This window comes from Sprattus sprattus (assembly GCF_963457725.1).
Source record: "Sprattus sprattus genome assembly, chromosome: 11".
Lineage (NCBI taxonomy): Eukaryota > Metazoa > Chordata > Actinopteri > Clupeiformes > Clupeidae > Sprattus > Sprattus sprattus.
The window spans coordinates 6,330,097-6,343,293 of NC_137909.1; the positions used below are offsets into that span (position 1 = coordinate 6,330,097).

The window sequence follows — 13,197 nt, forward strand, 5'->3', positions numbered from 1 at the left end:
ATCTCTCTCTCTTTATTTCTCTCTCTCTCTCCTTCTCTCTCTCTCCCCGCCTCTCTCTCTCCCTCTCTCTCTCTCTCCCACTCTCTCTCCCTCTCTCTCTCTCTCCCACTCTCTCTCTATCTCTCTCTCTCTCTCTCTCTCTCTGTCTGTGCTTCTAAAGGAGATTGATAAACTGCTCTGCAGTGGCGTGCACACGTGTGTGCCCTCAGAGGCTCCAACACCTGTATCCCCCCGTCTCCCTTGGCGACAGGCAGCCCAATTACAGCGCAGCTCGAGACCCTTCCTGTCCATGTGTCCTCAGCAGGGCCAGCCCGCTGTCCATCATCGCTCAGACACCTCAATCCAGCAGCGTGGCAGCCCTCGCCACACACACACCACCTCTCACTCAAACACACACACATGCTCACACACTCACACACTCACACACACAATAACACACATACACAATCACACACTCACTCACACACTCACACACACACACACACACACCACCTATCACTCAACCCACTCACACACACACAAATCCTAACTCACACTCTCACACTCTCACACACTCACACACTCACACACTCACACACTCACACACTCACACACTCACACACACACACACACACGCACCACCTCTCGCTCAACCAACTCACACACACACACACATACATGCTTCCTTACTCACTCACACACACAGACCCTCACACACTCACGCACACACCCTCACACACACACATACACACACTACCTCTTACTCAACCCACTCACACAGACACACCTCGCTCACCCTCTCACACAAATTTACACACAGAAATACACAGACTCTTGACACAGGCACACACACAGATGATACATGAAATGACACGCACACACACGCATTAATTCTGTCTCACACACACACACGCTGGTATAACCACACGCTCACGCGTGCACAGCACTCCCCTGATACCTGTGGTAATAAGATGGGCAACCCTTAAATGGTTTTCCTGTGCCTGGCTGATTTCTGATGGACGGATTGATCAGATTTGCAATCGAGGGTGACCGGTGAGATGGACGCCTGCCTGCCTGCCTGCCTGCCTGCCAGCCTGGCTCTCCCCTCGTGCTCAGGCCAGCCATGTATTTTTCAGAACCACTGCACCTACAGATGGGGACCACCAGCAGATGGGATATCATAAATCATTGATTACTAACGGCTTGGGTGAAAGCTGCGTTCTGTAATATCGCTCCTCTCTGGTTATGTGTTCTTAACACTTCCAGCCCCCTGATCGTTTCACTCGCGCTCTTTGGATTTCTCCTCTTTAAATGTGGTGTTTGTCTTTTGGCCCTCAGCTGAGGTGAAATTGAATTTCTTTTTTTTTTTTGGCAAGTGGTTGAATGAAGCGCTGGATTTTTCATTTCAGTTTTGACTTTAATCACAGAAGATTATTTTCTCTGCACCATCACACACACACACACACACACACACACACACACACACACAGACACACACACACACACACACAGTCTCTCTCTCTCTCTCTCTCTCTCTCTCTCTCTCTCTCTTTCATTCTCAAGTGGTGAGTGCAGCAGCTAATCTCATCCCACTATTATGTGGCACAATTAACCAGTTTTTAGAATGACTGGTAGGAAGGCTTATTGTGTTACACGCGCTGCTGTCTTTGTCCCCTGAGCCGCCGGTGGGGATTTAGGCGCCGCTGGAAGAGAGGATGCTGCCAGCACCGCACCGCTTGATCCGATCACACCCGAAATGTAGCCATAATTATGAGTGCGGCTCACAGGAATGTGCCATGTTAATGTGACAGCTTTATTGGGTACTGTCACCAGAGCCTGAAGATGCGAGTGCTAGAGCTCATTTTAGGGTCATACAAGCTCTGCTTTTTAATACCCCCACCGCAATGGGGTATTGAGGTGTGAGTGTGTGTGTGTGTGTGTGTGTGTGTGTGTGTGTCAAGGCCTCTGTGTGATTTGATGGCGATCTTCTCTTTGTAATGGCACAACACAATGCTCTCTTTGGTTAGTGTTTTTATGTCAAGGTCTGCTTGTTTTGTGCGTGCCTGCGTGTGGATGTGTGCTCAAACATATGCATGCGCGCACATACGCGTGTGTGTGCTGTGTACACACACTTGATTGTGTGTGTGTGTGTGTGTGTGTGTGTGTGTGTGTGTGTGTGTGTGTGTGTGTGTGTGTGTGTGTGTGTGTGTGTGTGTGTGTGTGTGATTTATGGCATTTGGGCATGAACACACAGCACAGTGGATCAATGTGTTTCTGATGATTGTTCTGTGTGTGTGTGCCGCACTGGTTGTGACAGCAGCAGACAGATGCAGAGGGAGAGAGAGAGAGAGAAAGAGGGAGAGAGTAAAATAGAGAGAGAGAGAGAGCCAGAGCCTTCACACCTCTCAACGCCTCTCCATCCCTCACGCCTGCCTGCCTGCCTGTGCGCACACATACAAGAACAAGGCCAATGTAATACAGAAAAGATGAAGAGATTTCAAAAAGAATACTGCACAGTTTGAATGACAGAGCTAACACACTGCAACCAGCTGGATTGACACGGTTATCAAGAAGAGGTGGAAGATGGAGCTCCCTCTGTTTGCATGCAGAAGGTGAAAAGGCTTCTTCCTGGCATGTGTGTGTGTGTGTGTGTGTGTGAGCACACACACCTCCCACTGCTACCCAGCGATCAGAGCAGACGGCAGGGCTGAGGTAGTCTTCTTGCGCACCTCTGTAAGGCCTCTTGCTATGCTGATGCAAGCCCATCCTGTGGACATAATGACAGGATCAGACTGAAGCTGTGTGAGGTTTTGAATGGCTGTACAGGAGAAGCGCAGTGATGTGTGTGTGTCTTGTTGTAAGACCCATGTGTTAATCCTCCCCGCTCAATTCCCAGTCAGAAGCCCCTTTAATACAGCCTGTTCAAGGAGGGAATATGGGGCTGTTATGACGCCTCGTCTTTCTGTATACAGCGTACAAACATGGAATGGATAGGCCTTGTTGTTCTGCCGTTAAGCCAGCAGCAGAAGTAGTCACAGAGCTGAAGTGTGGTCTGGGTGAAAGGCAGAGCCGGCGTGGTAGGATAGAGGTGTGACGTAGCCTAGCAGCTAACCAACATGACGCCAGAGATACGCCATCATGGCTGCAGTGTTTGCCACATCTCCGGCCTGGCCAGGCTGCTGTCCGCAAACCTGCTGATGAGGGCCGAGTGATTCCTCCTGTGTTAGTATTCAACACCCCTCCCCTCCCCACCCAAAGCACACCCCGTACCCTTTGCTTCCCATTTTAGCCCCTGGCACAGCAGCGTCTCTGTTCCCATGGCAACGGCCCCTCTGCGTGTCAAAAGGCATTGGGGCATGGAGAGATGACCCGCCCTAAGGCACACCCACCCCCAACCCCCACCCCTGACACCCCAGCCACAGTAGCCTTGCTGGGCCCCACTGATAAAAATGAAATAAATATTTAAAATATACAAATAACAGAAGAAAAACTCACTAAGCTGGGGGAAGGAGTGGAGTCTGCTGGCCGCATCCAGATCGGAATCAACACATCTTTCGGAAAACACCTGCTCCCCCATATTTTTGAGCACGAGATAGCGCTTTACAGAAAGTCAATATGCTCGCAGGCAGGAGCAAAGAGGAGTTAAATAATTGAGCAGGAAAACAGTGGGCCTGGATGCAAGAGGAGGCTGGACCCACAGACAGGTGGATATGGCAGATCTCCCCGAAAGCTCTTTCTGAGGGCAGCACAATCGATGCCAGGGACATGAGTTTGTCTGCTAAGTTTCCACAGATTCCACACGGTTGTTTTTTCCTTCCCCTGTGCCTCACCAGTTCATCACAAAACACACACAAACGCAGACGCACACACACAGACACACACACACACGCATACACAGAGGCACACACACGCACAGACACGCACAGACACGCACAGACACGCACAGACACGCACAGACACAGAGACCCACACAGAGACCCACACAGAGACACACAGACACACACACACAGACACACACACACACAGACACACACACACACAGACACACACACACACAGACACACACACACACAGACACACACACACAGACACACACACACACACACACACAGACACACACACACAGACACACACACACACACACACACAGAGAGTACATATAGACACTTTCCCTGAAGACATTCACTCAGTACATATAGGCACTTGCCCTGAAGACACGTCCAGATGTTCCAGATGTGTTGCCCTTGTTGTCTTTGTCCTGCTGAGAAGAGCATGAAGGCTGGTAGGCATGGAGACAGCAGTGCAGGGCGCCTCACAGCGCCTCAGAGAGAGCCCTGATGTCTGTCATGGCGTCTCAGGTCTGCAGCTGGGGCTGTAGAAATCAAACAGATTCGTCAGAAGTCGTGTGTGTGTGTGTGTGTGTGTGTGTGTGTGTGTGTGTGTGTGTGTGTGTGTGTGTGTGTCAGAGAGGTGTTTTTTGAAGAGATAGAGAGGCGTTTTGAAGAGGTATAGAGAGAGAGAGGTGTTTTGAAGAGAGAAAGAGAGGTGTTTTGAAGAGAGAGAGAGGGAGGGGGGGGTGTTTTGAATAAGGATCAGGGTAATAAGGTTGTGTGGGGTAATTAGAAAAAGGCCAGACATGCATTATTTCTCCGGGACCAACACTTCCTCTCTGTCTGGATTATGTCCTATTGATTATGAAGTGCAGAAGAATTGCATGTGTGCGTGACCACACACACACATATACACACACACACACACACACACACACACACACACACTACAACTGTAGAGATAGAGAGAAAGAGAAGAATGATTAGGTCAGTCTTCTAATGAGAGGAGCAGTGCCTTCTAATGTTGTAGAGTACTAGCCGTGTAGAAACTCCATGGAGTGGGTGAATTGGAATACCTTTTTACTTCAGTATTGATGAACCACTAAGCTCTGATTTAGTGATATGGTTAAATGTGTTATGCATAACAGCACTAATGATGATAAATATTTGAGTCAGTCCAAAAAAACATTAACAAACCTCTCTCTCTATACATATATTAAAAGTGCATGTTATGCATTTGTCATTTCCCTCTCCTCCAGATATTAATTGATTTCTTAAGAATACATTTGATAAAATGTCCAATTTTGGCGAGAAATACACCTGGTGCTATAGATCTGTCAAGAAATATCAAAGCCATACTGACAAGCCAGCGCATGAAACCTAAATCCCCCACTTTGTTCCTTTTAAAAGTCTAAAACTGAGGATCTTGTCCTTCCAGCCCCCTGCATATGCTCCATACCGCTCGTCATGTCATCGAGTGCACTACCCGCTCACATCAGCACCCTCTGACACAGTGCTTTAATGTCAGGGAGTGTTATTTAACAGTTTCATGTCTGATGTCTCAGTTGAGGGAGGCAGCCAATTAGCTAGCATGGCTACAAATGAGGCCTTAATGAGGCGGGAGGGTGTAAATGTGTCAGGGTGTTAGCGTGTTAGCGTAGGGGGTAATTACCTGTGCCGGGCTGCTCTGGAGGGGCTTCAGGCTGTGTCACTCCACGGGGGTGTAAATCTGCCCCCCTCTACAAGATTAGCAGCCTCTTTCTCTTGCCTTTCTTCTCTCTGTGTCTCTCCATGTCCTTGTCTTCTCTCTGGGTGCCTGTCCTGCCCCTCTCTCTCTATCTCTTTCTCTCTCTCTCTCTCTCTCTCTTTTAGGCCCCCTGTCTTTCTCTCCTTTCACCTTTCTTTTCCCCCTTTCCTACTGGGAGTGTGTCCATCTCCTTTAGCGGAGCTGACAGCCGTGTTGAGTCTTTCAAACCCAGAGAAAAGTCTCTGGGTCCCCCCCCCCCCACGCACACACACCCTTCTGTGTCATCTGACAGCCACATCTACGCACAGTTTGCAGCCCAACCAAAGGGGTACTTGAAAAATAGGCATAAAAGAGGTGTGTGTGTGTGTGTGTGTGTGTGTGTGTGTGTGTGTGTGTGTGTGTGTGTGTGAGACAGAGTAGTGTTGTGTCAGCACCCTGGCTGTGCAGATGGACGCTGCACCCCGGCCTCCACCCTCTCTAATGACCTGGGAGCAGCTGGACGCCTCTCTGGCCTGCCCCACAAAATGGCCGCCTTCGTTGCGGCGTCTCAAGCACGGGGGGCAGCCTGTATGGTGCTGCGCTCTCCGCCCTGCTCCGCCACTGCTACACAGCGCCTCGCAAATAAGCGACAGATATTGGCGAGCAGGCGTGATAAATATATTTCTCCACGCTGGCTGCTTCAAGGTCACACCGTGCCTGTGGTGCTGCCTGCCTGCTCTTGCTACTCGACGGCTCTTCCACTCATTCGGTTTCGGTTTCTCTCTCTCTCTCTCTCTTTCTTTCTCTGTCTCTCTCTCTCTCTCTCTCTCTCTCTCTCTTTCTCTCTCTCTGGTGTGTTCTCGCTCACTTTCTTATTCCTCTTTCTTCTAAGTATACTCAAATGTTCATGTGTTATGGTGTGCCTTCCAGCACAGGGTTCTCTGCACCTCTCGAATCAGTCCTTTCGAGTACTTGTTTTTCTCTCTCCACCATTGTCCTCCAGCCTGCCCACACCCCAGTGCTGCCCACATGTTTTCTGCATCTGCCACACTATGTCAGAGACTGCCATTGATTGTGATATGCCATCCAAAATGGGCTTCCAGACTGCAGGCTCAAATCTGTGTAATGGTTGTGAGTCAACCTGAAGAGCTCTCTCTCGCTTGCGCGCTGCACAAACAAGCGGGCAGGGCCGGCCGCTAACAGCCTGCCACAACGGGTTCAGCTCCACGGCTCCGGTGCGAGGCAGGCGTTCAGAGCTGCGGAGACACGCTGCTTATGGGGGGGGGGGGGGGGTCGGTGGATGTGGGGTTTGCTCCATGCTAGAGCTCCTCCATCTCTGTGGAATTACATTCCGCCCTCTGCCACGGAAGGCAGCAGCCCGAGCTCTCCCGTGTGTTATTGATTTCAGCCTCTCCAGTTGTCTGTCTTTCCCTCCATCCACCCCTCTGTCTCAGCTCGTCCGTCCGGCCATCCCTGCGTCTGTCTGTCTGTCTCTCTGTCTGTCTGTCTGTGCCACTACTCGTATATTCCCTCTCTGATGTCTTTGCATGCAAACACGGGTCATGTTCCAGCCCCCCCCCTCCCCCCCCACCCTCTTAATTGGTTTGCGCACTCAAAATGAATCGTAGTTTCAGCAGGGGACGCAGCATCATCAAGTTAAATCTGAAGCAGACTTCCATGCACATTGTTAAATCTGCAGCAGATCGCCCATGCACATTGTTAAATCTGCAGCAGATCGCCCATGCACATTGTTAAATCTGCAGCAGATCGCCCATGCACATTGTTTAATCTGCAGCTGATCGCCCATGCACATTGTTTAATCTGAAGCAGACTTCCATGCACATTGTTTAATCTGCAGCAGATCGCCCATGCACATTGTTAAATATTAAGCAGATCGCCCATGCACATTGTTAAATCTGAAATATTAGTGGGCATCAGTCGTGTTGGTTCTCTGAATAGGGTTGACTGTGTTGTGCTGTACAGATGGTGGTCAGTGGGTCACTCGTCAGGCCAGGACAAACCCTGTGACAATGACTGAAGCCTTCTACACCCACCCCCCTGTGCAGTCACTCCTTTCGTTTCTGATTGTCATTGTCATTTGTATGGCAAATCCCGGATAGAAACGGCAACGCTGTATTTCTTGATTTAACCTGAGATGGAGTGATGGAGTGATGGAGTAATGGAGGAGGCTAGAGACTCTGTGACTGGCAAATGACAAAGTCAGGCCAAGTATTACTTAGCACACAGGCTAAGCAACATGATGCTCACTAAATTCTTCAACACAAAAACAAAGATTGTCCAGAGGAGTCAGTCTGAGGGATACAAGATGGGAAGTGAAACAGTAAGCTCTACCTTGGCAAGAAGGGAGAACAATTTGGTCTACCTGGGGGGGAGTTGGTCCTAGGTGTGAAAGGTGTGTGAGTGCACATACATATAAGGGCTGCAGACTGGAAGGCTTGGTGCTCAAGATAACCATTTGAATGCTAACAAACCAGGTGCCGGCCATTTGGCATGGTTTGAGGCATACAGAATATCTCGATAGAAAATGTGTGTCATGAAATAAAAACCACTGAAATCCTTCACTCTTTCTCTCTCTCTTTCTCTCTCTATGCCGTTGCAGAACATCCACGGCCATAAAGGACCCATCACAGCCGTGTCCTTCGCTCCAGACGGGCGCTACCTGGCCACCTATTCCAACGCAGACAGCCATATCTCCTTCTGGCAGGTAGGGAGCCTCTCAATGTTTCTATTGTTTCTCTCTGCATCCCTCCTTCTCTTCCTCCTGGCCATCATGCTCATGGCCACTGGAACAGTGGGGTGAAGTGCCGGCCTGAGTGGAAACGGTAAGGGCCACAGATGGATGGTGAGAGCGCTCTCTTCGGGAAGGGATGTTCGGACGGTGAATGGTGATGATTGAAAGGGGGTGGGAGGGAGGGGCTGGCAGAGTGAGTGCTACTCTGTTATACAGTATGTAAGAGGCAAGAGAACTAAGGCCATCAAGCTGGCTGGATAGAGCCCTATTCATTTTTATGTCATGCCGTTTGTTTATATCTATATATAACTATGTAGAAAAAGAAAATGTAATCTATCAAAGGTTTTGCCATAATAACCTAAGATACCATCATATACCCTGACAATAATGTTCTGAGTGGTCTCAAGACTTAAACATTTAAACAGGAGCAGTAGGATAGAAAGCGGTGGCTAGCCTAAGACAGCAGTAGGATAGAAAGCGGTGGCTAGCCATGAGACAGCAGTAGGATAGTTAGCTGTGGCTAGCCATGAGACAGCAGTAGGATAGTTAGCTGTGGCTAGCCATGAGACAGCAGTAGGATAGTTAGCTGTGGCTAGCCATGAGACAGCAGTAGGATAGTTAGCTGTGGCTAGCCATGAGACAGCAGTAGGATAGTTAGCTGTGGCTAGCCATGAGACAGCAGTAGGATAGTTAGCTGTGGCTAGCCATGAGACGGCAATAGGATAGTTAGCGGTGGCTAGCAATGAGACAGCAGTACTGCAGGTGGAAAGCCTGGAAAACTGGGAATACAATCTTCAGAGTCATCACCAAATAACCACACAGTGGAGCAGGCTACTCTTCAGCTGGCCCTCGCCTGTGTTGCCATATGTTATTGTATGCACTACAGCTGTTCTGATTCCTCTGCATCAGATACGTCATGAGCACTGTAGGTGTGGAACTGCAGATCTATATCCAACCATTATCTCATCACTCAAAGCACTTCATCTTTTCCAGTCATCGACCACTGTGGCAATGTTGGCTAGAAGAGGTGTTGCTTATCAATTAAGTTGTTAAAAAAAAAAAAAAAGCAATGTTCAGGTTGTGCCCAACAACAAATCCTCTGTGTGTGGCTGCTGTTGAGGTGCAGGGGCTGAGCTGATCTGAGCGGGGTGACTTACAGGACCTCCTGCTGGGAGGAGGGGAGTTGAGGCCGAACTAGTAATTACTGTGGGAGATTAGGAGATTAAGATGTGCGCTACACTAGGATGCCACGAGGGCTGAGGCGGGTGAGAGTGATCATTTTAAGCTAAGCTTGTCGTGTCAGGTGGATATCTGTATCTTGTTCAAAATCCATAGGAAAATAATCTCTTCCTCCTCATTTTAACTCTTGATTGCATGATCAGCTTCTCTCGGTGTCACTTGGACCATTTGAGTGGATTTGTCCCTGAGATATAAGAATTGTGTGTTATTACAGAAGAACACTCGTAAAAAAAACTAATATTGCTGAAAGATTACATTGAAATGTTATTTAAAATGAATTTCATCAGAGGAAAAGCTTTCTCTCAAATGTTAGTCTGCAGCCAGGTACCTGAGGAGTGATAACAAATTATGAAGGAAATCCTTAATTACTTCATGGGCAAACCCGTCTCGTTCTGAGCTGTGTATGTCTGGGTTTGTAATCATGATATTGTGGGTATTTATTTTTTTGGTTCACTGTTCTATATTGTTTCCCGTTTTTGAAAGTGTATATTAACAGTGAGGCAAATAGAACCATTCCAAACCAACCTGCGGTGTTGTCTAATAGTCTAGGCTGATGTGTGATCTGAGAGAAAGAGACACACAAGACCAACCTCAGGTCAGAGAGAGAGAGACAGGACTGATCTAGGATCAGATGGATACTGGGCTGATGAGGTATTTGTGATGAGGGAGAGACGGGGCAGGTCAGTGGCGGTGGCGGTGGCAGCTCTGGCGTGGCTCCGGTGCGTCCGGCGGCTGTCTGAGTGCGTGTGTGTGTGGGGGGGGGCGCGGGGACTAATGGCTGCTGTAAGCGTAAACCACAGCTACTAATGAGCTCTCAGACAGCCCCAGCTCAGCTCCACACAGACTGCTCCGGCTCCACAGGCTCCCAGGCACCACCAGCACCAGTCTGCCCCGCCGGAGAGAGAGAGACGGGGGGTCTGACGCTGGAGCAGTCTCCCACTCTCCTGAGTGAGTGTGTGTTGTGTGTGTGCGCCTGTGTGTGTGTGTGTGTGTGTGTGTGTGTGTGTGTGTGTGCGCACGCCTGTGCTACCACTTGCATTTCCTTGTGAACACACACATACACATACGTTGTGTTCTGTGTGTGTGTGTGTGTGTGTGTGTGTGTGTGTGTGTGTGTGCATGTGGATGTGTGTGCAGTGGGGGCTCTCACAGGGATAAGGTTGCCCTTCTCTGGACCCCTGTGTCCATCTCGACATCCCCAAACATCCTCCTCATGTTCAGATCAATGCTGTCCTCTCCCCCTCTGCTCTCCTCTCCCCCCTCTCCCCTGCCCTGCCCTGCCCTGCCCTGGGCCTGCGCTGACGTCTGGACACCCTCTGGACCCCACTGATAACAGCATGCCCTTCTGCCCTAAGACCCTCACACAGTGACGCCAGCGTGGCTCCACTGCCCTAGGCAACCCTGGCCACATGAGCAATCATTGAAGCAGCTTTTCCACTAACCAAGCTTGAGAAGAAAGATTTGTATGTGAATGCCTCGATCATAGTGTGCATTGGTTGTGTTGTTGGTTGTGTAATGCAGTGGAATAGAATTTGTATGACCAATCCATCAAGGCCTTTGGGAAGGTTGGTTCAGGCTTGCTGCAGATAACCACAGCATATCCACACAATATCCTTAATGGACAAAACATGTGCATTGCTCAATTAAGAGAGAGGACCGGAAGATGCATTATGTGCAGTGAATGTGATGATCATCATTTCAGGCGCATTGTTGCTCCTGTTATTTCATGCATTGTCAGTCATCAGAACATCCAGATTGGACACCATCTAAGGTTTTTCTTCTGTGCTTTATTAAAATGAAATCCAGAAAAATGTGAGATGCTAAGCGCTAAAAGCTCCATCCCTGCATCCCCCTCTCCCCTCCTATTTTCTCTTTCTCTCCCTCATTTTACCTCTCTCTCTCTCTCCCTCTCTCTTTTTCTCCTCCTCCTGTTTTCTCTCTCTCTCCCTCTCTCTCATTTTTCTCTCCCTCTCCCTCTCTGTCTTTCTCTCTCTCTCTCTCAATGTCTCTTTCTCTCTTTCTTCCTCTCTCTCTTTCTCCATCTCTCTCTTTCTCCCTCTCTTTTTCTCTTTCTCCCTCTCTTTCCTTCTCCCTCCTCCCCTCCCCCATATTTCTCCCTCCCTCTCCCTCTCTCTCTCCCTCTCTCTCAGATGAACACATCTCTGCTGGGAAGTATCGGCATGTTGAACTCGGCGCCACAGCTGCGCTGCATCAAGACGTACCAGGTGCCGCCGGTGCAGCCCGCCTCGCCGGGCTCCCAGAACGCCCTGAAGCTGGCGCGCCTCATCTGGACCTCCAACCGCAACGTCATCCTCATGGCACACGACGGCAAGGAGCACCGCTTCATGGTCTGAGATGCCCTGCGCCGTGACACACCATGCTGGGGTCACCTGGAGGTCGTCTCGACCGCCCGGACCACGCCCGGTCACCCACCCCTGACACCACCCTCCAAAAAACACCCCACTCGCCCCCTCAACCCCCAGCGGCCATATCCCGGCAAGCAGTGGGAGCACCGTGGCGCTGTTTACACTCGACCTTTAAGTTGTTTACATTTGAAGTCCATTCCCTATTTCTGCTTTTTTTTTGTGGTTATTTTTAATTGTGTAATTTGATGGCTTTTATTTAAAGTAAAGGACCCTTGAAGCAGAGGTGCTGTTGTGGGGAGGCGAGTGTGTGCGGTACAGCGAGTGTGAGCTGGTGCTCGTGCACTGTTGTGTGAGCTGGGCCGTGGGACAGGAGGGGGTATTTATTTTTCCTGTTTAACTTGCATGAGTCGTCAGTGGACACACACACACACACACACACACACCTTTCACTCGGGAGCTTCCTCAGCAGAGCGCGCCTGTAATCCTGTTGAGCGTTCACTGCACTGGAGGAAGAGCCTCTCTTCCCAGAGAGAGTGAGGGAGGACCAGGACTGAACCATCCAGAGCCCTGCAGCTGGAGGAGGAAGAGGAGGAGGAAGATACGGTCATGTTTATCACCCAAAGGGTTTTTAGTGGTTTAGGGTTTTATCATTATCTGTGCTGTATCATGTGAAATATCTCACCAGGAATGTTGTAGCTGTTGTTGTTGTTGTTGTTCTGTATCATTTGTTTGTTTACCTACTTGTCTGTCTTTTGGGACATTTGGGTTTAATTCTCAGTAGGATGGTCGCGTTCTTGGTGCTGTCATAGTTGCTGTGTGTCCAACCCCTCTTGCGAGCCTAAACAGGTGTGTGTAGCCCTGCAGCTAACCCTAAAGCCTATTCCAGCATCCTGTTCCCCTGCTGTAGATAAAACCAGAACCCACTATTTTAGAGAGCTGTGTAATATATATATATATTATATACATATATATATATGATATATGTAAAGCAAAAGTAGCTGTCTCTCTCCCCAGAGTGATTTTTAATTGACTTAGCCTGTGTAGCGCCTCAGTCAGTGTTGAGCATGATGAAAGAGGGAGAGAGACTGATGGAACGAGCACAGGGGGAGAGAGAGAGAAAGAGAAAAAGAAAGAGACAGACTGGTGGAACAAGCACAGGGGGAGAGAGAGAGAGAGAGAGGGAGGGAGGGAGAGAGAGAAAGAAAGAAAGAAAGAAAGAAAGAAAGAAAGAAAGAGAGTTGGCCATGGCTGTTGGAGTCACACTCTTTTGCGCTTGGACACTTTGTATGGCATGTGTGTGTGTGC

The 13,197-nt window shown here is 49.4% G+C and overlaps 1 protein-coding gene across 1 annotated transcript in view; it reads left to right on the forward strand.

The window, feature by feature from the left end:
* wdr7 (WD repeat domain 7) overlaps nucleotides 1–11,880 on the forward strand; it is a gene marked incomplete at its 3' end in the record, with an annotated part of 157,500 nt that extends 145,620 nt beyond the window's left edge. The window contains exons 29-30 of the mRNA XM_080847060.1: nucleotides 8,156–8,260; nucleotides 11,677–11,880. Coding sequence (XP_080703186.1) covers nucleotides 8,156–8,260; nucleotides 11,677–11,880 — 309 coding nt within the window. The remainder of the gene's footprint in view (nucleotides 1–8,155; nucleotides 8,261–11,676) is intronic.
* Between the last annotated feature and the right edge of the window lie 1,317 nt (nucleotides 11,881–13,197).